General features: G+C 40.4%; 3 protein-coding genes across 8 annotated transcripts in view; 2 read left to right on the top strand and 1 right to left on the bottom strand.

The window, feature by feature from the left end:
• Nucleotides 1–6,886, top strand: part of LOC142397988 (teneurin-3) — a 142,365-nt gene extending 135,479 nt beyond the window's left edge. For all 6 annotated transcript variants that reach the window (XM_075481871.1, XM_075481868.1, XM_075481867.1 and 3 more), the window contains 4 exons: nucleotides 283–579; nucleotides 2,406–4,017; nucleotides 4,507–4,637; nucleotides 5,163–6,886. In XM_075481871.1, coding sequence (XP_075337986.1) covers nucleotides 283–579; nucleotides 2,406–4,017; nucleotides 4,507–4,637; nucleotides 5,163–5,915 — 2,793 coding nt within the window. In that variant the 3' untranslated portion in view covers nucleotides 5,916–6,886. The remainder of the gene's footprint in view (nucleotides 1–282; nucleotides 580–2,405; nucleotides 4,018–4,506; nucleotides 4,638–5,162) is intronic.
• Nucleotides 6,887–12,084: 5,198 nt separating this feature from the next.
• Nucleotides 12,085–15,619, top strand: tdo2a (tryptophan 2,3-dioxygenase a). The gene is made up of 12 exons (XM_075480739.1): nucleotides 12,085–12,119; nucleotides 12,258–12,360; nucleotides 12,458–12,548; nucleotides 12,714–12,784; nucleotides 13,052–13,179; nucleotides 13,309–13,495; nucleotides 13,662–13,769; nucleotides 13,877–13,988; nucleotides 14,141–14,198; nucleotides 14,754–14,833; nucleotides 15,036–15,126; nucleotides 15,347–15,619. The coding sequence occupies exons 1-12, from the start codon at nucleotides 12,085–12,087 to the stop codon at nucleotides 15,498–15,500; spliced, it is 1,218 nt and encodes a 405-aa protein (XP_075336854.1). The 3' UTR covers nucleotides 15,501–15,619.
• A 976-nt stretch (nucleotides 15,620–16,595) lies between these two features.
• On the bottom strand, nucleotides 16,596–25,977 carry ctso (cathepsin O). Its single transcript, XM_075480738.1, has 8 exons — nucleotides 25,687–25,977; nucleotides 24,660–24,765; nucleotides 24,359–24,483; nucleotides 21,061–21,228; nucleotides 20,710–20,831; nucleotides 17,741–17,904; nucleotides 16,937–17,029; nucleotides 16,596–16,819 (listed from the first exon to the last, which is right to left on the bottom strand). Exons 1-8 carry the CDS (start codon nucleotides 25,891–25,893, stop codon nucleotides 16,785–16,787), a joined length of 1,020 nt encoding a protein of 339 aa, XP_075336853.1. The 5' UTR covers nucleotides 25,894–25,977; the 3' UTR covers nucleotides 16,596–16,784.
• Nucleotides 25,978–26,003: the final 26 nt, after the last annotated feature.

Genomic DNA, 26,003 nt, shown 5'->3' with positions numbered 1-26,003 from the left:
TACCTGAGCAACTGCCAGAGTGTCTCTAAGTTTAATGAGCCTCATCAAGGGGGCATTAATCTCTGAGACAACTGAAGTGCGGATCTCTATGAACGCAGTAGGAAAGATATCTAAACATAACGGTAACAATAAAAGTTTTCAACATCTGTATGTTCTGTTACTGATTTGTTTTGGTTTGTTTGCTTTAAATCAATAGTATCATTGCTACAAATCAGAACAGCTGAAGGATTTTTTCTTTTCTTTTTTTTTTTTGTCTAACCCATCATTAAATCTTTCCCACAGGTGAACGGACGAAATATTCTCTCTGTGGATTATGATCGCACCCTGAGGACAGAGAAGATTTACGATGACCACAGGAAGTTCCTCTTAAAGATTATATACGACACCGCAGGCCACCCAGTCCTATGGGTGCCCAGCAGTAAGCTACTGCCAGTAAATGTGAGCCGCACAAGCAGCGGGCAAATCAGTGCCCTGCAGAGAGGTCCCACCACTGAGAGACTTGAATATGATACCCAAGGCCGCCTGATTTCCAGGGTGTTTGCAGATGGGAAGATTTGGAGTTACACCTACCTTGAGCAGGTGAGAAAATAGCATGACCAGAGGAAATAATGTGTAAGATAAATTGTGCAGCAGGCTAGTCTTTATCACCACAAGGTGAATCTGGACCTTCCCATGAACTGTAGCCGAGGTCACCCTGAAGAAGCTTGTTTTGCTATATTCACCAGCTCAGGTTTGCAAAGCATATTTGCTGAAATGTCAAATGTAATTTATTTAGTAAACACACTAATCACTGCTCACTGCAAATTTATGAGCAACCTTCAAAACCTTAAGATATAAAGGTTAATTATGCAACTGTTTTCCAGATGCATGTTAGGGTTAATAATGGTCATAAGATGGTTAAAACAGCAGTGCTGGTAACCACCACGTTAGTAGTAAGGCACTGATTGTAGTATTCACTGAATATGCAATACAATAGTGAGCTCTTCAAACGACGATATGTGTTTGGGTTGGGTCAGTGTAATCTATAAGGGTTAATTCAATTTATTTAGTACAGCTGGGTCTCAATTTAATTCTGTGGGTTGAACAAATTTTGCATTGCTTGTTAAAAGAACCAGTAGTTTTCATGGCTTTACTCCCACTTTTGTTGTTTCAAATCGATCCGTTTTCAATCATTCAACTTGACTGACATAAGTAACACAAAAAAAAAATCTATTCTTACAAGATTTAAATTAGTTTAAGTGAAGATTAAGAAGAGTTGTACAGCAAACCTATAAGTATAAGAAGACCTGTTTTTTCATGAATCCTTTTCTTTCCCGTTTAACTTGAAACACCCCAAAATAAAATCACGCCAGCCAAAACTACCAAACTCTCAAAAAGTTGGAAATTAGTTTACTTCATTTACAGTCTAACATGGTCTGTTAGAAGGGTTTGTTTAAGGCACTTTAATAACGCCTTATAATGCACAGCCACATCCAGCTTTTTTAGTTTAGTTTGCATAATAATTGTAGACCATCAACTTGACATTTTAAAGTCAAGGTTAAAATTATGATGTTGAGGTTTAGATTTAACAGTCCTTTCCTATCCTGCACTTCAAAGTTTGTCACTAGAGCTTTACGTTAGCTTTTTGGTCAGTTTAAGACTATACTTACATCCTTAGAGAAAGCATTCGAAGGTAGTGGTATAGTGCACACAGATGAACACCGTCAGGTCAGAAATGATTAGATAACCCTTTGATCAGAAATCAAAACTAACACAGCTTTTGATGGCTGCATTCTGCTGTTACATGTCGAAAAACAAACGAGACAGCCCTGTGATGCATCAGTCCCTCCATCTCTTCCACATACGATTCTTCAGTTGTCTTTGCAGAGTGTTTTTAAGATTGCACGGGGATGTTCAGCAACAAAAAACATGCAGAGATTTTCGCAGCCACCCTTGGCTGCATCCTGTCATTGCGTGACCTGGAGAGGCCATGTCAACACTGACATAAGTAACACAAGGGGCTCAGGGAGCACAGGGAGCACAGGGAACCTTGGTGTTGCAACGGATGACTGGCCATGACATTTTTACAGAAAGGGTGTTAAACCTTTGTGTGACAGACCACACTCCTAACTGCATATCCTCTAAATGAATCAAACAGATCTATCTGGCCACCAGGAGCTGGGAAGTAAATATTGCTCGACTTTGAGTTGAACATATTTTAAATGTGCTTTTGATTTATCAGTATAAAGTTCTCTGAGCCACAGCTACCAGTTATATTGTAGTCAACGCTACCTTATTCACCGTTTTTCCTTTTTCTCAAAACAGGAAATTTCACTTTGCCTATGCTCATGCCTTGCATGACACATATATTATCTAGACATATTATGTAATTCAAGAAAACACTTATTTTGCTCTTTTCCCTCTAGTCCATGGTTCTCCTTCTCCACAGTCAGCGCCAGTACATATTTGAGTTTGACTCTCTGGACCGGCTTTCTGCTGTCACCATGCCAAGCGTAGCCCGCTACACCATGCAGACCATCCGTTCAGTGGGTTACTACAGGAACCTTTATCACCCCCCGGAGAGCAATGCCTCAGTAGCTGTGGACTACAGTGAAGACGGCCTCCTAATGAGAGTAGCTCACCTCGGCACAGGCCGTAGAGTCCTGTACAGGTACCGCCGGCAGAATAAGCTGTCGGAGATGCTGTACGACAGCACGAGGGTCAGCTTCACCTATGATGAAACAGCTGGGGTGCTGAAGACGGTCAACCTTCAGAATGAGGGTTTCATCTGCTCCATTCGTTATCGCCAAGTGGGTCCTCTGGTGGACCGGCAGATCTTCCGCTTCAGCGAGGATGGCATGGTCAATGCTCGCTTTGATTACACGTATGACAGCAGCCTGCGTGTCACCAGCGTGCAAGGCGTCATCAACGAAACACCACTTCCCATCGACCTCTACCAGTTTGATGACATCTCGGGAAAGATTGAGCAGTTTGGAAAGTTTGGTGTGATCTACTACGACATAAATCAGATCATATCAACTGCAGTCATGACATACACAAAGCACTTTGACGCACACGGACGCATCAAGGAGATTCAGTATGAGATATTCCGTTCACTTATGTACTGGATTACTTTCCAGTACGATGACGTGGGTAGGGTCACCAAGAGAGAAATCAAAATTGGTCCCTTTGCCAACACCACGAAGTACAGCTACGAGTATGATGTGGATGGCCAGCTCCAGACTGTGTACTTGAATGAAAAAGTTATGTGGCGCTACACTTACGACCTTAATGGAAACCTGCACCTGCTAAACGCAGGAAACGGCGGCAGGCTTCTGCCTCTGCGTTATGACTTGAGAGATCGCATTACCCGCCTTGGAGACATCCAGTATAGAATGGACGAAGACGGTTTCCTACGTCAAAGGGGGGCGGAAATCTTTGAGTACAATTCGAAAGGACTCCTGGTGCGGGTCTACAGCAAAAGCAGTGGCTGGACTATTCAGTATCGCTACGACGGACTCGGCCGCAGGGTCTCCACCAAGACCAGCTTGGGCCACCACCTGCAGTACTTCTATGCGGACCTGAGCTACCCTGCAAGGATAACTCATGTGTACAATCATTCCAGCTCAGAGATCACCTCATTCTACTATGATCTCCAAGGCCACCTGTTTGCTATGGAGATCAGCAGTGGAGAAGAGTTCTACATCGCGTGTGATAACACGGGCACACCTTTGGCCGTCTTCACGAGCAACGGGCTTCTGGTCAAACAGCTCCAGTACACCGCATATGGCGAGATCTACTTTGACTCTAACCCAGACTTCCAGCTTGTACTTGGGTTTCATGGAGGACTGTATGACCCCCTGACCAAACTGTTACACTTTGGGGAGCAGGACTACGATATCATGTCTGGCAGGTGGACCGTTCCAGATATCTCTACATGGAAAAACGTTGGCAAAGAGCCAGCTCCTTTCAATTTGTACATGTTTAGAAATAATAATCCCATCAGCAAAGTCCATGAAGTTAGAGAATATGTTGCAGGTAAGAAGCCTCTGGTACTATTGGTGATAGTTAGTAGGGTTGGTAGTAATGAACATTTTATAAAGTACTGAAAAAGCCCTCAGTTATATTTCTGTTGTCATTTCCTAACTTTGTGTTGTTTAATTATTGACAATTAGAAGCTGGAGCCTGCTAATGTTGGGCAGTTTTGTTTTAACAATGTTCAGTTTTCAGTCTTTAGTGTAATTAATAAATCATCTAATCCTCTCTAATCCTCTCATTGCTGGTCATTACAGAGGATTATCTATTTCAGAATTGAACAAATCTTACTTGTTTATGCATGAGTTTTATTAGCTTTTTCCTGAATACAAGTTTCAAAGTTATAAAATACGTTAGATGCTCAATGTTCAAGTGAATGTGTTGAAAAGAGCATCTCAATATGCGCTGGAAAGCAAAATTTGAAAAAAGTTTAGGTCCAAAGCTGTTCAAATGATCATTTTTGTCTTTGTTATAATTTCCTTTTATTTCCAGATGTGAACAGCTGGCTTGTTACCTTTGGTTTTCATCTTCACAACACCATTCCTGGGTTTCCAGTGCCAAAGTTTGACTTAAGCATGCCATCCTATGAACTGAAGAAGAGTCAGCTCTGGGACGATCTGCCGGTGGGTAAAATGAATCTTTCTCCCACACTATGAACCCAAAATCAGCCAAAAGAAGACTCGTTTTAGGCAGTGCTGAGGGCCTGACAGCAAAAAAAACCAAAAAAAACTTTTCCTATTGTTTTCTTAGTACCTCGGTTTTTTAACTGGGAGAGGTGTATTAACTTTAATTGGTCCATATTTGCATGATAGCAATAAACAAATAATAAGCAAGATTCAGAATTTCTCTGCTTTGCTTCAGTTATCAATTGAACACATCTGATTTCATATGTAATATTCTGGTGTTGCTACAGTTAAATCAGTCTTTTGATGCTATTTATGCCAAGCTTCTTTGGTCTAAGGGCTTTACACAAAAATTTGTCATGGGGGATTTATATACTTTGGGCTTGGGAACACAGCTTGAAAACACCATTAACTTCAATGAGATGAAAAACTCTCTGAAGCAGAGCAGTAGCTGGTTCTAAATGGCCTGGAGAGTCGGGTTATGCCATGTTCAGGCGTTAACGTTTCACTGCACTTTTCCTACAGTCTGTCTCTGGGGTCCAGCAGGAAGTAACCAGACAAGCACACTCTCTCTTGTCATTTGAGCGGCTGCCAGAGGTCCATCTCAGTCGAGGTCGAAGAGGTGAAAAGTCTTGGCTGTGGTTCTCAGCTGCAATGTCTCCCATTGGAAGAGCTGTTATGTTTGCCATCTACAAGGGCAGTGTCCACACTCACACACTCAACGTGGCAAGTGAAGACTGTATCAAGGTTGCAACGATCCTCAACAATGCCTTCTATCTGGAAGACCTCCATTTCACTATAGAAGGGCGAGACACTCACTACTTTGTCAAGCCGGGCCTTCCAGATGCTGACCTTGCTGCGTTGCACCTCACCAGTGGACACAAGACTCTGGAGAATGGGGTCAACGTGACAGTGTCGCAGTCGACCACAGTCATGGATAGTCGGACTCGCCGTTTTGCAGATGTGGAGATTCGCGCCGGTGCTCTCGCTTTCCACATCCGCTATGGATCCACGGTGGATGAGGAAAAAGCGCGGGTTGTCGAGCTCGCACGCCAGCGCGCCCTGGCTGGTGCGTGGGCCCGAGAGCAGCAACGAGTGCGAGATGGCGAGGAAGGAGTCCGCCCCTGGACAGAAGGGGAGAAGAGGCAGCTGCTGAGTAGTGGAAAAGTTTTGGGATACGATGGGTACTATGTGCTTTCCATCGAGCAGTACCCAGAACTAGCAGATAGCTCTAATAACATCCACTTTCTCCGGCAAAGTGAAATTGGGAAAAGGTAACAATATAAGGTGCATTTTCTGCCAAAGAGACTTTGTTTTGGTAGACGCATAATGGACAAAATGCAAGGCAACTGTCTTCAATTGTTGCTGATATGTACATCGAGTGTTGCTGTGTTTTTGTACAAAATAAGTAAATTAAAAAGAGAGAAAGAAAGTGAAAGAGATTGGGGGAAAGGGGGAAAGGGGGTCAAAAGCAATGCTGTGCATTGTGGCCAAAAGACTACAGAATAAATGTACAACTACACTAAGCCTTAACATGGCAATTACAGGTCAGTTCCTCTGTAGCACAAGCCTTTCGGACTCTGGACTCTAAGGCAGAGGAACAGTGGTGTCTTTGAGGAAACGGTGAGCTTATTTAGGTGTTTTATGTTGTTTTTTTTATGTTTTCATCAAGAAACGTTTGGCTCAACAAGTGTTGTGAGAACAGAGGAAATGTTTACATTATGCATATCTGCACTTCTCTAGAAGTACCAGGCTCATGGGTTCTCAGTCCTAGAGCGACCAGTGTTCTTGAGCAAATATTTGTTTTTAAAATCAGAGACTTCTGATGTCTGAAATATCCTCACCAAACGACCACTATGTATACCAGATTTCGCACTGTAAACAACAAAATGTCTTATTCTCTTTGAGATGCTTTTAAATGGATAAAAGAAGCTGTTTAAATACCCAGTATTCATTGTGGGGGAACTAAAAAAGACGAAAAAAAAAAAAAAAAAGTACAGGGAATGTAAAAAAAAAAAAAAAAAAAAAAAACTGTTGAGGGGCGGGATTTGGAGCAGCACAGATGTGTCTGGATATCACAGGGACACCACGTTTTGTAAATTATCTGACGGTTTCATGCTGTTGTTTTTTCTTTTGGTTAGTTTGTTTCATTTTTTTTAAATGAATCTGAATAAATGTCTGTACCAGTCATTAACAGTAATTTATGTTGTGTTTATACATAAATAAAGCCCAGCTGGTTTTAATTGAAATCCTTATATATCATTTGAATACCTGAGTTTAAGCTGCTTCCCCAGCAGTGCGGCCGATGTCGGGCTTCTTCACGGTGCTCGGTTTAATCGACTAAAACTCGTGCGTGTAGTGACAAGTATTTACAAGTGGTGGTGTAACTACTACATCGAGTCAACTATTACTTCCACTAAATTTAATGTTTAATGAGCATCATGCCTTTTGACTTGGCTTTCTGTCCAATGTATATTTTATCAACACAAATATTTTATGAACCTGTCTTACATAAACAATGTTACAGAGGACCCAAACATGCACCCCCTCCATGATCCCGGTATGTGGGTTTTTTTCTTTTTAATTGTTAAATGCACTCAATGGATTCAATTTATCCTGGGGGTCTTTTGCTTTTTTATTTTCTTTCTTAAGAATTGGATTGTTCTTTTATGGGTTTTTTTTTTTTACTTTCAAATGAATTCTTCCATTTTCAAGTAGATTTAAAAAAAAAAAATGTGTTAAGCGTGGGATTAATCAGAAGCTAATTTGGAAATCATCAAAGAAAGTCTAAGTAGTGATACATGAATAGTACGAGTATGTGAATAACAAATAAACATCACAAATTGCATTAATGATTGAAAATACACCCTCTGAGCTACAAAGCCGAAGAAGACAAATGCAGCTCCACTTTGAAGTCGAAGCTGTTCTGAACTGAAGTCTGAATTGTTGCAGAGGAAATTTTAAGTGTAATTAACCTGAAATGTAGAAATTTGCCTAAAAACAATCTACTCAGCGAGGGTCATACTCACGTATAACGTGCACACGTTGGGGTGAATGTTAATTTTTTTTTTTAATAAAGATTGCATTCGGTTTGTGATCAACGTTCCCACTGATCATGCAAAGTGTTATTCATCAAAGCACAGAAGAGTTCAGATGATGGAATGCATAATTCTGAATACAACCCCTTCATTTTAAAGTGGTCTATTTTCCATTTTAAACTTCAAACAGCATTTCAAACCAAATGGGAGCAGAAAATCATTTGCCCACAAATTGTTTTATGCTGTTGTTTTAATGCTCTTCTTTTGACCGCTGCTCAAGCATCCAGCGGATTCTTCACATATTATTATGATTCTTTCATTTAAAATGTTTTATGACATGTGTAGCCACATCATCGCATGTCCTCATCAGACTCCCTTTGGGTAAACTGCTTCCCCTCACCAATAATCTAAAGTGAAATGCATTATTTAAGTTCCCTTGTGAGTTATTGCCTATTGTTCCTTCACATTAGTATTGCAATGAACTCCCACACACCTTCATTTGTTTTGATATGTCCATACAAAGAGTTTCAAACCCCTGCTGGAATACAGACTCAGCTATGTCAAATACAAAGCACTCAAATATTTATTTCTCTTTAAAGTCCTCTGATGCTCTCTAGTGGTACAAAGTGCAAAGTTCAAAAAGTCATCCAACTGACTTTATCTGCACATCACTTTTCAGCTCATGTATTATAACAGCAGCCAGCGCTGTACGTTCAAAAAGGTCAGAAAACACCGTTGCTTTGAGCTCCAACTTCAAACAATCAAGTCAAATTCTTGTGACTAGTTAGCCAGATGTTAGGAGCCAAACAATCACGTCTAGAGTCTCCAGGTTCATTTAAAGAGACATCAAATAGAATAGTTAAGCTGGTAATATTAAAATGAACCGCAGTACTGCTGCAGTATCTCGCTGTGACCACACTAAGTACTGCCAAGGAAACAGTGTGGTGTATCACCATGCACTGCAACTAGACCTACTTCAAAGGCTTATATAAAAGAGATGGCACAACTTTGCAAGAACATCAAAGACCAAAAAGAAATGTGCAATAACCGCATCAGAGCAACTGAGGAAAAAAAAAAACTCAAGCACGTTTCAATCAAGCTCCCTTTTTCAGATAAAAGCAGCCACATGAAATTATTTTACAAGATGTTCCATCTTGTAGACACATTGCAGGACTAAGGAAGGGAGCTAAGATCGTATCACCCGAGAGCTGTTTTGAAGTTACATCGTTTGGTTTCATTCGGGATGTTGATTTTAACTTCAGGGAGTCACAGTGACTTTGTGTCAAAATGGTAAGCGTAGTAATCAAACAAAATTTAAAAAAAAAAAAAAAATGTATATCCATGAACATTTTATCCTTCTGGGTGTGTGGATTTAAGATGAAAGCTTGGACTGTTGTCCTGAATTGTTAAACTAGAAGATTTTACGACATGAAAATGGGAGTAAGGGAAACTGCAGTTATTCAAAGTGAAGCTGAATTAACAGTAATGCAGCAATTATTGATGCGATGTTAGAAATATGCCATCAAGAGCATCAACCAAGGTTATTAGATAATTATGAGCACATGAAATAGTCAACAGTTTGAGCTCTTTAATTATGTTGTCATTAATAAAACAATGTGTTGTCCATTACATCTACAAGGACAACTGGCATATTAAATCTTTAATTCAGATTCCTCTTTTTAGATGGTTAAAATCAGCCATCATATCAGCATACGCAAATGTGTGCAATTAATCTTTTGTTTAGATGCTGTGCTCTTACTTTTTTCCTAGAAACTCATGTAATTCCATTTTTCACAGGCACATAATGTGAGTGTTATTTCATTATTCCTCTTACTTACCTTCAGTTGACAGCTTGAGGATTCTCAGTTAACCAGACCTGCAAAGATTAAATTAATTGTTAGAAGTGTAAGAGAAACCAATGACCGAACAATTTCCCACAGGACGGTAAAGATGCTTAAGTTTCACTGAGCCTCCTTAAAACAAAAATAATGAATGCTCATTTACTGTCATGTATAAACCTGGTATTTCTATTTGCAAATGTTTTACATAGAAGGGACAAAATGCAGGATAAAACAAGGACACATCTCTGAAAACACATCCACAATGTGTGAATAACAGATGTTCAGAGAGACTATCAGACTCAGCTTGCTTGCAGTCACACATAATCATCACTTCACCTTCTCCACAAAACAAACTTAAAAACCGTCTCTGTTCTCCGGACACATTTTTTTTTCTACATTGAATTAGCATAGCTTTAGATATTTGGAACAAATTAGAATTCAGTGCAATACTTTGATATTACGAATATCTGCATAACAATCCCATAATGTAGTCATGTTTAGGCTGCGAATTAAATTCATTTCCACTCTAGTGACACTCTGCTTGAGTACCACTTTATTATTTTAAGCTACTATTTAATGCCAAAATGAAATAAATCAATGTAAATGTTATCAATTTACATTCATTTGCATGAATGTGTGTCATATATAATATCATATTATAACACAATAAGCTTTTTGATGAAAAAAGAATTATATTTAATGCTATAAAGAACATTATACCTTTGTGAAAATGGCTGCTAACTGAGCAGCAGAGAACAGAGGAAAGAAAAAGCAGATCTTAATGATATGTTTGTTCTTCTTTTGTAAGAATAATCTTTTGTTGACACTTCAGTGATAAACACATCATGGGTTGAGTGCTGAAAAATGATTAAAAGTGATGTAAAGATGTAGTTACAGCTGATGGAGCGGCAGGCGCTGGAAAAAAAACACTCCTGCAGCTCGAGCCTACGACTGCGGAGTTCAAGGGCGAGGAGGGAAGATGGTTATATTGTCAAACTCTCATGGGAGCGGGGAGGACTACGTGGCACTAAGAACAAAAACAGTCCACATCCCTTTTGCTTTTAATCAGTGACTTATTCAACCCGTGGAGATGGCGCGTGATACACGTGTCCTATTGGAGAGATGGACAGGTTTGTTAAATCTCAGAAAATCTACAGTGGTAGTGTCATGTCGTCTCAAGGATCTCATCCAGCGTAACCCTCTCCGAAAGAGTCCCATTCATCCCGGCTAAATGGGAACAAGAACAAAGCATTTTGGGGCTGCTGCTGCTCCTCATGGTAGGCTCGTACCTTGTCCCAATTCAGAAATAGCTGCTTGTTATCATCCCTCTGATCTTCTAAGGGACCACTGCACATGCTATGGGACTCTACTTGATAATTCCACAAAGAAAAAAAACAAAGCTAATGATCTGAGAGATATAGAGGGTGGACTGTGGATTCTCCGTTTTCCACTGATGAAACTGGCATGACTGTTCTTCCACAGGAATCTCCCTGCTTTGACTGACAGTGTGTTGTGGTGTAAGCTCAGGTGGTGAAGAGGAGTGAGCTAATAAGTTTCCATGAACTCGGGCTAATTTTGCAGCTCTAACAATCATGACATTTGAAGCTTTCAACAAGCTGTTGACAGCAACAAATTCCTGCTCTTTAGGTATGTGTAGCACCTATAGAACGGCTTTAAGAAGAAAAGAAGAAAAGCTCAGCGTGACTTCTTTCAAAGCACGTGTCGCACCATTCGCAGAATAACCTCAGCAGACTCACACATCTCCAGCGATGAGCTCAATAAAACATTAACCAAAGAGAAAATATTTACAGGTGAGTGCAGTGACCCTCAGAGACGCAACAGGGATTTCCAGATAGCACGGTCATACGTTCATGGAAGCGTTAATATAAGCACAAATTACAATGTGTTCATTATTTTTGCAGCAGGTGAGGATGAATAAAAGATGAGCTTTTCATAAAAATTCAAAAAAAGAAATAATATCAGTATCGTAAACATCGACGAGAAGTCAAATTTGTGCAAAGTGCACGTCAGCGTCGGCAGGCAGCCAAAAAAAGTGCCCTCCTCGCTCTTATGTAAGAGTTCAGCTTGTTAGGTTCAGTACAGCTGCAACAGCAGCAGAACACTGCAAACACAGAACAAACCCTATGACCAAGTCAGCTACAAACAAACAGAAGTTTCCCGATTACGTTCTGCACATAAGAAGCTCTCGATTGAAACATTTTCAATTTAAATTCTTATAATGGGAAGAATATTCAATAACTGATGTCAATGTGGTATTTTACTGTTAAGATATATATATTTATTTATTTCTTATATTCGAAAAGGACCTGTGACCTTTTTTGTTTTTCACCCCTCTATAGCAGGTAAAACAAAGTCCAGAAAGTAGTCCCGGCTAAAGGTAAACAACGCTTGCGTGGGACAAATAAAGGCGGGCCGGATGGTGACCGTGTGCTCCTGACTGATTGGATGAGGCAAATCTTTAAAAACCTGGATTGTTGATGACAGTATTAGTAAACATTAGTCCAGGAAGAAAGAAGACATCTTTGCTGTAACTGATCAGGAAAAGTCATGAGTGGATGTCCGTACTTTGAGAAGAGGCATTTGTACGTTCAAATTGTCATCGCATCAGAATTTTTTTGTTAGAATTTTATCCACATTTGTTAAATGCATTCCTCTTCCGTTACTAATCCGGATGACAGAAACAGCAGGTAACAGAAGGCTGATCTCTCTTTGTACCACAGATTATTCAAAAATAAACCTCCTAAAGACGACGATGAGGATGCCTCACAGGCAGGGGTTAACAACGCCAGCAAAGGAGGAATCATCTATGGAGACTACCTGCAGGTAGAAGAGACGACCTTTGAAATGTACCATCTAAATAATTGGCTTTTTAGGGGAGATGAGTACTGTAATGTGCTTTTTTTTTTTTCTTCTTTCCAAGCTTGACAAAATAGTCAAAGCCCAGGTACTGCAAAGTGAACTAAAGGGCAATAAGATCCATGATGAGCACCTCTTCATTGTCACCCATCAAGGTAAAATGAGTTTGTTTATTTGGTTCCATATTGTTTGCGTATTGAAACCAGATTGTTGCTTTTTTTTTTTTTTAAACTAACAAAGACAGATGAATGTAAGGAAGAGGAGGATCTGTGTGTTTATTTTCTAAATTATGCCTTAACCTTTGCTTCACTTTATTTCAGCCTATGAACTGTGGTTCAAACAGATTCTGTTTGAACTGGATTCCGTGCGAGACATCTTTATCAGTGGACATGTAAGTTTCATGGAAAAGAACATTTTGCACCAAAAATTCGGATATTTAAGTTAAACACCTGCTCCAAAATGTTGGCACAACAGTTCTGATACTAAGTGGATTTAATACTGTTTGAAAATGTCAGATTTCTCAGTGATTCTGTGTTTTGAACATTTAAAATCATGCTATGAACGTAGAGTTTCAGTGTTTTTTTTCTGTGTTAGGATGGAGTTGACCATTTTTACTGTGATTCACAGTCCTTTTTCTGTACATTTTCTGTCCCCTCAGGTTCGAGATGAACGCAACATGCTGAAAGTAAACACTCGCATACACAGGATTGTAATGATCTTCAGGCTGCTGGTCGAACAGTTTGCAGTTCTGGAAACAATGACAGCTTTGGACTTTTTTGACTTTAGGTGAACTCATAAATAAGTAGTGGTGCTTTCGGCTTCGGCTCTAAAATTTTTATGAGATGCACTTCTTTATGATAGTGTACTCGGCTTGAATGTTGCGCATGTATGCTTAACTTGAATTTGTGTATATAGGGAGTACCTGTCTCCGGCCTCTGGCTTTCAAAGCCTTCAGTTTCGTATCCTGGAGAACAAAATCGGGGTGCCGGAAAACCTGAGGGTTCCATACAACAGACGCCATTACAGAGACATTTTCAAAGGCCGCGAGAGTGAGATGCTGCTCGCCTCAGAACAGGAGGCAACACTCCTAAAGCTGGTGGAGGTTCGTCTTACATGGATTCTTCTGGCTTAGTCGTTCAGTTAATTTACTCGGGGTTACTCTTAACTGCTGTATATCTGCATCTATATTTTCTTTAACCTTCCCTGGAGAAGCTTATGTGCTACGGACCAGGGTGTAATTGCCAATAAGCCTTGTATTTTCCCTTCAGGAGTGGCTGGAGAGGACTCCGGGATTGGAGGTGGATGGATTCAATTTCTGGGCAAGGTTGGAAATCAATATATTTGATGGCTTGAATCTGGAGGAGGAGAAAATTGAGGTAAGAAATGACTTGAGCTTTCAGAACAAACTTTCTTTGCTTTCCCTGGAGTGCAGATGATTGACAGAGGCTGTATTTTCATCTGTGGGCATTGTTTATTTTTTAAGAAAACGCCAGATTCTGAGGAGAGGGAGGAGCTGATGGCTGAGCTGGTCAAACGGAGAGAGCTCTTCACATCTCTGTTTGATGAAAAGCGTCATGACCACCTGGTCAGCAAAGGTAACTGTTCAATCAGATGTCATATTTGTCAGTAGTGCTTTCTGTTTGTTTAGAGCTCACTCAAAGTTCTGCCAGGTGGACTTTAAACTCCACTCAAATAATGACACATTGTGCCGCTTTGAAGCTAAAATGTTCTCACTTTTGCTAACAAGGTGAAAGGCGGATCTCTTACAAGGCTCTACAAGGCGCTCTGATGATCTACTTCTACAGGTATGAAGATCAGTGATCAGCATTAAAGATCACCTTTAATTGTCTGGCAAAACAGCAACACTTGCATTGTATTAACACAGTTTTACACATGGGCGGTGCAGACTCCTCCAAAGGGATATCGAGCTTAAGAACACCTCAGTGCGAGTTCCAGACGCAGGAGTACTCATTAATTTTTCCCATATAAAATTTCCATATCACAAGCCCCCGTTCTAAAAAACGCTGTGAGCCATGAAATTCATGTGACACCAACAGCAGTTGTAAAGAGGTTCTGAGAATGCTTCAACAGTCTGAGCATGTCTGTCAGCTTCACCTAAAGGTGTGGCAGTCAGTTTTGTAAAAACATGTGTCATAAGGACAGAATGTCACAAGAGACTCATTAAGGCTGCGCCAGAGCCAACAAAGTCATCCAACAGTTACTGGAAAGTGATAATTAGTGCAAAACTGCTCGGTTGCTGGTGGTGAACAGGTGACAGCTGCTCTCGTTTTATCGTGATTAAAATTTAGAGCAATTTTCCTACACATCAAGTGCAAATCAAATCTTCTCTTACCTTTTAGGGAAGAGCCAAGGTTCCAGGTTCCCTTCCAGCTGCTCACATCCCTCATGGACATCGACACCCTCATGACAAAATGGAGATGTAAGAATTTACAAATCACTATGAGTCGCTGGTGCTAATTTAAGAAAGGCCCTAAAGGCTATGCTGGACTAATGTGGGAGTTAAGGCGTCGAAGAAAATGCTGCGTCTCACTTATGACTAAAGAGTTACCAGTCCATGAAGAGCCAAAAATACTGCTCACTTAAGTGGTCATACTTTTTTTTTTTTCCCCTTTCTTTTCAAGACAACCATGTGTGCATGGTGCACCGTATGATTGGCAGCAAAGCCGGCACAGGGGGCTCCTCTGGCTACCACTACCTGAGATCCACTGTCAGGTACTGAATGGTGCACACTTTCATCTTATGATTAGACCCTTCACACTGCAATCATTCAGTTTATTCAGAAAGACAGGACAGTGATACTCTGCTCATCTCAATAAACCTGTCGCTCTGTCATTTCGTCCTGGAGAGCACACAGATAAACTGTTCAAATCAAAATGAACCTAGTTTCCTATAACTCACAGTGTACAAATACTCTGCTTTCTTATTTATTTAGTGACCGCTACAAAGTCTTTGTGGATCTGTTCAACCTGGCAACCTTCCTGGTGCCTCGCACCTGGGTGCCCAAGCTGAATCCCAACGTTCATACCTTCCTCTACATGGCCGAGTGCTGCGACAGCTCCTACTGCAGCAGTGAAGACTCCGACTAGACTGCGTCTCAGTCGTCTGTCTTGGCTCGCCTTCACTGGATCGCATGTGACAACCGTCCATTTGCTAAAGTTATGCTGACAGGTGCGCAGGTGAATTACAGGTCATCAAAGACAAATGTTCTGTTGAGTCAATATGTTTCAGAACTCAGTGAATTAGCTTAAAGTACCCGAGAAAGCCTGTATATTGAAAAATTGCACATTTTGTCAATAATAATGGCAGTGTTAACCATATTCTTCTTTAAACAAGCACAACAAATGATGTAGTAATGTTCAGAGGCTGAAATTGGGTCTTTTACACCAGTAGGACAAAAGGTTGAGTTTTTCTCTGAAAAAATATACAAGTTAAATCAGAATTAGGTTTGTGCATTTTAGGGTTTTGCGAGCAGGGGAAACCAAATGATATAAATAAAAAAAAAGCAGGCTGCACAGCTTGTGACACAACGTGTGAGACAACAAAGAGATCAAGAAGCCAAATCAGGCCATTTTACTCTAATCTTGACTGTCAGTCACAACGTACTGCAGATGGCAACTTGATAAGACCTGCTTAGATGTTCTCTCAATGAAATTATGTAAATGCACATTGACTGACCTGAAGGCAAACGGTTCAGTGGGAGCAGCGATCAAACTGTGCGTGCAGGGACAACGCTGCTGGGTTTTTACATAAATGCAACCTATTTCATGTCACTTAGTCATAGGGGGGCATGTTAGATGACTGAGATGTGGCTTCACTGAAAAAAAGTGCACATAAAATGAAAACTCAACATCTAAAAACAGAACCATTTGCACAGCATTAATGTGATCATTTTAAGCCATTAAATGTGTACATAATGTTAGTGATGTAGCGGCTGTGGATATGTTTTGTATAGTATTCTATATGGTACTCAATGAATTAATCATGTTTTGTATTTATGCAGTAATTAATGTGACGTTTTTGTATAGCTGAATTTATTGGAATTGTTGCTTGTAACGTAACTTTATGTATTTAGTAAATACATATTTTGTACAGTGAAACTATTGGTGTTGCTTCAGTTTTGCAGGAGTGAGTGAGTGAGTGAGTGTTCTGTTGCTTTGCATAATCCAAGACTTGCAAACATATGAGGTGATTTATTTTGTTTTAATGACACAAGAAGGTTACTTTTCCATAAAAACAATGCCCAAAACAAAACAAACAAAAAAAAAAATCACTCAAAGAAAACAGACGACCGATTTCAATTTGGCACAGGTAGACACCAACACACAGTGACTCACACAAACTGACTCATACTGTCGTCATACAAACTGTCCTCAAAGAAAAACAGCTGCCACAGAATCTGCAATACCTGAAAGAAACCAAAGAGAGTTGCGTGATTAATCCCTGAGGGAATAGTTGACATTGCTGTAAAAAAAAAAGAACCAAAAGATAAGGATGACAAAAGGACATAAGCTATTGAACTTACCGCAAATGTTGCCACCAATCTTTATATAAACATAACCTTCGTTTCCCCATGTAGTTCCCCAGGAGTTCTGCACAATCCAGTAAGGAATTTCACCTATGAGAGAAAACATGCTTTTCAAGGCTTAAATACAATATTTACTCAGAAAAGGAACATTGGTTGTGTGCGTGTTCACTGCAGTTCGATACACTTTAGACTGTTACATAACAGCTTTTGCCCTTGTGTGATCCTTTGAAAATAAAACTGTGAACCAATGATGTTGAAAAAAAACATTATAATTTGACAGCAATGTGAAGAAATAAATTTGATGAACAATATTCACATGATGGCAATTACAATATTAAACCCGCAAAAATATTTACAGCATGATTTTGTGTTTTACAACCGAGACTCGAGTCCATTAGGTAACGATCTAAATGTACAGCACTTCAGGTAAATGATGTGAAGTGATTTTCCTCATATTCAAACATTACACAAGCAAGATCGATCGATCGATCGATCAAGGCACATTAGTACCAGTTAGGAAAAATACGACATCCAAACATGTCTCATCATTTTAGCAGACAGTTAACTAGATATTTAAAAACAATGTGATTTTAGGGATGCAATGTTCACCAAATGTCCTGATAATGTATTTTTTGTTTTCAAGACTTCAAGACTTGATAAAAACAGTCATATTTATTATTTAAATTTCTTTCACAGTCCCTTGTATATCTAATTGACCTGTAACTGTATTAGCTCAAGTAAAATAGAAAATCCCTTCTTTGCTGCACTATGATTCCTTCCCATCGTAGAGGCAGCTTGTACCAGTAGTGTCGTATCCAACAATCAGAACAGCGTGGTTAGACCACTGGCTGGAGCAGTGGTGCTGGATGATGCCTCCCAGGTAATCTTGCCAACTGACAGCATCCACAATAGCAGCCAAAGGACCGTGCTCCACTAGCTGACCCATCATTGCCTCCTCTTGACCACTGAGGAAAAATAACAGAAACATTTTTCCTTGAGGTTACTTGTTTGGCCTTGTGATTAAATAGCTTTTTCCAAGAACACTATAGATCTAAGTCAGGGGCAAAGTATGAGGCTACATACTGAAATACTGAAAGACTGAAGGATCGTTCACACATTTCACAATTGTACATTTATTTTTCCACCATCTCGTCTACATTAGAATTTGACTATCCTCTACATTCCTCCTCATTAGTACGCTTGCTTTTGAACAAGTATTTGCACATTTTTCTCACTTCTTCTTTTTATGTTGTACTACATATGCAGCCCCCCTGTCACCCCTTTCCGTCCTCTGGTCAGATGAATCCCACCGGAGGTATCTGTGATGCCCTCCTCTGCAAGGCTCATTACATACGATCCACGGAACCTGTGTCAATGCTCAACTATACTGAAAATCCATTTTGACATTATGATTATGTTTGTCCCCTGCTGCGCAGCAGTAAAGATCTGACTCCCTGACGAGACTCCTCCTTGCAGAAACATCCAATTCCAGAAGACAGGGGCAGGTCAAAAGGAACATTTTCATGCTGGATCAGTGGATTGTTGAAAAGGGTACACCAGCAAATCAAGAATGAGCATGACATTGACATTTACTTAGTCTGAAAATGATCTTTACTTTGCTTTACTTTTAAGCCTTGTTTAACAAGGCAAGCTCGTATTTATATGGCGTATTTCAAACAAAGAAGCAACTCAAAGGAGCACGAAAACGGCAAAGAAAAGAACCAAAACATCATTTGAAAAAAAAAACAATAAGGTCGAATGAATCCAAATACAAAATAGTCAGATTAGCTAAAAAGGCATTCAATGATGAAGAAACAAAACAAAAAAAAACACTGAAAAAGTGAGTGCAGAACGAAGCAGATTATAAATACATAAGAAAATATAAAAACAAAGCACTAATGAAAGCAATCACTGAAAGGCAAAAGCAAATGGGTTGCAATTCATGTCATCAAGTTCAGTACGTATGCGCCACAGAATGAAACAGCAGCCTCACTGTGTTTGAGTCTACCTCAAGGTTCTGATCCCAAAGACTGGAAATGTATTTCCCTTGAAATATAAAACGGCAGCCTTCTGAATAAGCTACAGTTTACGAGACCACATCAATATTCCACAAATAGGTGAGGACGCTAAGTGGCGCACCATCTTCGCTCCACACGAGACCTCTAAATCTTGCTCATTGTCTGATCTGACGGTGGAAAGAAGTGAATTTTTTCCACCGTGGGAGGTGGTATATCACTTGGGGTCTTTGCGCTGGTATCCTTCATGTTTAAAACTCTGTTGAGATGGCTCTCCTCCAGGGTTTCTTGTGCGTCATGTTTTGTCTTGTCAATATTTTGATGCCTTTTGCCCTCGACAAGGAGAACGGAAAGGTGTTGCAGCCATTTCAAACAAAAAGAGGAACTACTTTACTTCTTACTTAAGAAAAGGTCCATTTGCACTAAAGAGATGGCTATGATGGAAGGGAAAAAAGCTGTAAAGAAATATTTTGTGGAAGGTACATACAGCTAAAAAGCCTAAAATGTGCAGAATATATTGACTACCCTTTCTTACAGGTGGCAGGAGGCCACTGGTAAACACCACACTTCAAAAGAAGCAGAATTTGTTCCAAAGATCAATATAAACTCATTTCAGACATTCTGAAAGTTGCCTCACGATGCCGTTAGTCCCATGTGAACATGATGGTTTTCATAGGTTAGAGTGTAGGCTGAACACTGACTCAATCTGTCATGTCATAGAACATACTGCTTGAAAGTCATTACTTTTTTTGGTGCTCCCAATGTTTATTCCTTTCACACGTCTTGCAGAAAATCGCCAGTACTGAGTTTGAATCGCAGCAATTAGTTTTCCTTGTAGCTTTTTGCTTTCAGACCAAAGCTATCCAGGTCATCCGCCGGACATCCAGAGTTTTGAAGCTGCAGAGCTAATCTGCTCTCAAGTGAAACATTTGAACTCTCTCCTTTTGCAGCTGCCCATGGCTGTGTCCTACTAAGCACAGGCTTATGAGGCTTTTTGCCTGGATGGCAGTGCAGGCCAGCTGGTGGTATCACAAACTATTGGGCACTGGGCCACGGTTATCACTCATCCTCCCATTTCCCAGGCAACTTGTTTATTCTTCCTCTTTGCGCCTAAGATGACTGCTCCTTGCAGATTTACAGCCAAGTAAGACAGCTCCTCAATTTCTTTAGTAGTTTTCTTAATGCTAATTTTCCTGTATTTTAGAGAGTACTTTTTCCCCCACTGCGTTCAGTCCAAAGCAAAAGATTTCAATCCTTTGAAGCCCTGCTTGCAAAACGCTCAGAACTTGCAAAAGCCCTGAATAAATATGTCTGCAGCTGTATGTTTCTTAGAATGGCCGCATTGCATGCAGGAGACGTTGCCCATCATACTCTGCAAGAACAATTAGGATCTCACTGATGGCGTGTGAATCACACTGCACGGAACGACGAGCTAATAAAAAGAAAATGCCAATGACAGGCGATGGATCTGAATAAGAGTGAGTCGCATTTCTGTTTAAAATGAAAAAAAGAGATCTGATTTATGTTAACTGAGAGTAACCTCAGTTCCCGAAACAGCTGACTCACTGAGCTGCCCGTGTTGGTGTTGACAGTGTAAACACTGCGGCCCGTCACTGGACAGCACCAATCCCACACCCCGTTCCTCTGCCCTATAGGTACTCTCAGAAAACAGAGTTAAACTTCACTTGATTTTACTTGGGTTTTGATATTTAGCCTTTATTACATATAAATAACTTGTAAAAATGCATCTTTTACCTGAAGCCATGTACAGTAAAGTTCTTTATAGCAACACCGTCATGTGACTGGGAGAAGAAATGGCAGATTCCTCTCTTGGCCCTGTACGGATACTCTGACTGAGTCACCAGCTTCAGCCTGGTCTAGACAGAAAAATTGAAATGTAAGTATGTTATCAGAACACAGCTCAGTTATTCCTGATAGATATAAGAAAGCCATCTGACTTTGCTTTCTATCACAAGCCTCTGTAAAAGCAGCTGCTTAACTGACAAAAATACTCAATAAGATATTAGGATCGAAGGCCTAATCCAGGTTTTTAACTTTGAAAGTCTGTGTTACATGCAAATCTGTTACATAGAAAAATCAACTCACTTGTTTTAACCAACTCAGAGCCTGGGATGGGGAGCCTCCATGGCAGCCCGCATTTCTGTAGGAGCAGTCCACAACCTGCTGCACGCTGAGCTGCTCCAGCTGTGAGCTTCCGATAGCACCGACGGATTGTATGGCACCGACCACACTAAATGCCCAACAACTCCCACACTGCAAATTACAGCGATGGAACGAACAAAAGCAGAACAAAAGCAGAAAAAAAGGTCAAGTCAGATCCAAACTATGATTCCAGATACATCCTACAGTATCCAAAGTAAACTTTTTTTTTCTCATGCCTTTTGTTCATCTTCTTCAAGAGAAAAATCAGTTTTTCCCACAAACATTTCAGCAGGGCAAAGACTTGTGGAAACTAACATGATCGATGATCTGCTTATGTGCAACCCTGCTGTTCTAATCAATCCTGCATTTTTGAACGTCGCTCAACAGGCTTTTTTATTGAACCAACTCCGAAATTTAGATAAACGTTGGAGATTTTCACACAGCTCTAAACTTTCTGTTCGAGCCCAATCACAAACCCAATCTTTACTTATGAAAGGTATTTTTGATCAAGTGCCCTCAGTGAGCTGGATGCATACGACATGAGGCACATATGACCAGTATGAATCAACTGTGACTAATTGCTTTCTGCTGCCATCTACTGACAGAACCAGCTTCGGCAAACAATCTTGGATAAATGTCATTTCTGCTTCAATTAATGTACTCCGCTCGCATCTATTAGCAACATGTGAGATAAATGCAAAGAACACATGTACTTCAAGGCTTCAAGGCTAAAGCTCAACTGTATTATCTGAAGAATATGTTTTATTTCTTATCATAGAGCCGATACACAGCCCAGATTTCCTTGCTTTAATTCAAGCCATTTTTTCTCCCCCTCTGGGAGAGGGAACACGAAGCATGTCATTATTTGAGAGCCCTTTTTTATGTTTAATATTTGTACAGAGAAATCTCATTTTTCAAACTGAATCTCACGTTTTTTTCTGTCAACATGGTTCATTGGCTTATAATCAATACAAAAATCAAATTCAGCCTGGACCGGAGATAAGTGCGTGCTGAGCAAACAAAATGTAAAGGCAATCTTTGCACTCTTTTCAAAGACTGAAATGCACTCAAGTCATAAACGAGGAATCGAGAAAAGGAAAAACTGAATCAAGACGAATTTATCAGATGTAAGTGGCTTGATATTTTGTGTTTGTTTGGATGCTATTGGGTTTTATTTTCTGTTTATCCATCTATCTGTTGTGGGAACTCAGCCCAGGCAGCTCCACAGACGGAGCCAGCCAATGAGGAAATCTGAGCAGAAACAACTGCAGCAGAGCTGAGTGCTTCTGTAGGTGAGCGCAGTCATTTACAGCCTCTCCCAGGAGCGCTACACCCTTCCTAAATTCAAGAGAATGAAATACTGTATATACCATGTTACCATCCAGCATTTCTCACATAGGTTATTTCTGTCCCTTAGGAAAAGAGCTTTACAGTGAAAATAGCATTCCCTGCAGCAAACTGACTTACTAAAGAGATAAAGGACAAAAAGAGCAAAAAGTGCACCCTCACAGAGGACAAGTAACAACTCCATCTCACTAACCCTCTCCCTTATGCATCTCTGGTCCATTCTGCTCCCTGAGCTCATTGTTTTTCCAAAGCCATTGAAGTCTGCTTCCACTCAAATATGTTTTCATTACTACTTCAGATGGATGTTTGACCTTCAGCGGAACACTAGAGGAACAAAATTGGTCTGCTGAAGAGGGAATTCTCTATGCAATCATCATAAATCTCACTTTGACTAACTTGTAAATACAAACACGGCTTTGCTGCATCACGGCTAGGTTGGAAGCCAAGTCCAGGGTGTCCGGGATGCAACACGTGTTGCTAATTGTTGTGTGGCAACACAAAGGCTCACCTGGAGCAGATTTATCAGGGAAACCGGAGCCGGCTTGTATCGAACAGCTAATTGTTCAAATAAATATAAAAATATTCATGCATATTCATAGGTTCTAGATTATTCAAAGAGGGAAACCAACTGCATGGATGAAATCATTTTCGACACGCGCTTCTACATTAGAAATCTTCTTGCCTATGACTGAAGAAATATTGGACATATTCATGAAAATATTTCTTACTCAGCATGACAGCTTAAGCAAATAACCCCATCAGCATGCATGTTAGTCAATCAGCATGATGAGGGGCCTCATTTATTGCTGCAGCACATGCACAAAACAGTAAAAAAAAAAAAAAAAGAGCAGTTCCCGCACAAAAAAAAACACCCACAAACTTGTGAGAATGTCACGTGTGCACCTGTACACAAACTCTGACCAACGTGTACAAGCATTCCAGAGACAGGAGGAATTGGATGAGCAGATGGTGAGTTGGTGAACTGAAGTCAGATTGCAGAAATTAAATGCGGGAGTCTCTCTCACATTTATTTTTAAACAAAATCACAACTTACTTATAGAGACACTTTATAATAAACACTCAGAATTGTGTTCTTGGTGCTCGTGGTTCACAACTGCTCAATAGCTGCTTTTCACTTGTAAAAGACAGAAATCAAATTGGATATGAACCCTCCCTTTTTCATTAATCAGTGTCATCTCACCACCACATTCCCCACCCCACGAAGCGCAGGGCGAAGAGCTGGAGTCAGACTCCGGTGCTGACACTCATGGTCAGTTGTGCAGCACACTGCAGCTGTTAAAATGAGTTGATGATGCAGGGATGTGGCAGGTGGTGGGGTTCAAGTAGGTCCGCCTCGTCTTTCCATGACATTTCAGTGCATAGACTGAATCCCTTTCACCTCAACCGCATTAACAAGTCTATCAGATGAAATGGGTTTTAGAAATGCAACGCAAAAAACAAAAAGCAGAAAAGAACAGAGAGCAAACTGTGGTTTCCATAGGTTTTTGTGTGTAAAAGTCTACTTTTTCTTAGTACTGTTTTATACACGAGATCTTTTTCTTTAAGAAGAAAAAAAAAGATATTTCTCTGTATGAAACCCGCTGGTGTCTCTGTTCATATAACAAACTCCCACGCCTTCAGTATGCGCTTTTCAGTCATAACATTAAAACAACCTGACTAATATTGTGCGAGTCTGCTGCCATCAGAGAGTACTATTGCTATGAGGGGAAAGACTTGGACTGCGGCAATGTTTAAATGGTCAGTAAGAGAGTGAAGCCCGACCAAAGGTTTCCCGGCAAAACACACTGTGATGAGATGTCAAATGCCATTCATTTCATCCGACGGGGGTTTCAATACTGCAGCTAAATGGTGCATCCATCTGCATAAGCCTTACTGCTAGTTGGTTCTGGACTGGTGCCACCACTGCTTTGTCCCTCCAGTCAAATTTGGCCGGGAGCTCCTCTATGCTCAGTCCAGAGAAGGCAGGAGCTCTGTCGCTGATTGCTTGCAGGTAAACTTCTGTGGAAAAAAAGATGCACCTCAAATCCCATCCCACATCCCAAGGTGCCTGTAAACAATGACTCTGCATTCAACACCTATCCAGTAGCCAAGGTGCTCAGTTCCATTTGAAACATTTCAGTGGACAAGTTGAGAAATTAATTTCTGCAACAATACACAGCAAAATGTTCACTTACCCCTGAATTCCTCCTGTGACAGGTCAGAGAACTGGTTGATGCCATACTTGGCAGACTGTGGTTCTGTGGGAAATGAGTTCAGGTATATATGCCGCACTGCAGCATCCTGCAATAACACAAAAGACAAATTAGTGGAGGTTAACTAGAAAGACAGCAGAAGGTGCTAATCAACCCCAGTCTTCAGCATGAATTGTTAATGCTGAAATTCTTGAATAAAACAGTGAGGTAGTGAGAGAGTAATGGTAGCTGCTAAACCATTATGCCAAAGCAGAATCTTCCATTAGACAGACTGAGCAATGTCTGCTGTTGGCAATATTTAGTTGTGTTTGCTGACTTTGGCTTACACCATCTAACGTAATGGTTGAATCAAACTCACTAAATCTGTAATGAGTGGGGGGAAAAAAATTGAACTGAAGAGCTAAACATCCTGAATTGTGCAAAAGGTTTTTATGGCCTAAGTGCTAAAGTTGTGACATGTAAGAACAGGTTTGCTCTGGGGAAACTGGATGAACAACCTGGTACTGTGGTGGTATTGATTCTTTTGGTGGTGGAGGCCGGATGAACACCTCAGATGAACAGTGTCACTCACTTTACTTATCGGTGATCACAATGTTGTGGATTATCAGTGCATAATCCTAATTCTACTGTCATTCTTAATAGATTTTAATCTGATTACATTACCCAGATATCATGGTAATAGGTACTAACCACACTGAATTCAGCTGATTGTATATCCTAAACATCTGCAGCTAATCATGGATGGAGGAATTTGGTTTTGAAAACCGTTTATTTTTTACACTATGTAAAAAATTGTGTTTTTCTTAAGTTAATTTAATCATCCAACATTTATAGATACAGAATATCAAATTAATATGCGCCCCAAAAAATGAACAGATCCCATGTTTGAAAAACATTTTTTTATTATGCGTAAGTGGGCGTGGTGTACTAATGAACTATGCCTGTTATCAAAATGGAAGTGCGGGTAAAGTAGGCGAAGACACTATAAAGTTTCTCTCTTAACTCCTACCTGAAAATACAGAAGACGCCGGTTGGATTCCTCGCTGCTGACTTCACACGAGCGGTTAAACTTTTTCCTGAACGAGTCGAAATCCACTGCAGAGTCATTTAACTTAACGCGAGTTTCCCCCGAGCTCACATTTCTGCAACACGCGCGAGAGACGAGTGCACCGACAGTGAATAACAAGACCACTGGAAACAGCTGACATCCGCCCATCAGACGCACAAATATTAGCTAGAAACGGGAAGAAAATTAAGACGGGAAGCAAAAATGTTTATTGTTCGCGGAAAAGGAGCAGAAGGACGTACAGCGCACGCGCGACAATA

Source organism: Odontesthes bonariensis, chromosome 13, assembly GCF_027942865.1.
Source record: "Odontesthes bonariensis isolate fOdoBon6 chromosome 13, fOdoBon6.hap1, whole genome shotgun sequence".
Classification (NCBI taxonomy): Eukaryota; Metazoa; Chordata; class Actinopteri; order Atheriniformes; family Atherinopsidae; genus Odontesthes; species Odontesthes bonariensis.
This window is presented reverse-complemented; position numbering and strand designations above follow the sequence as displayed.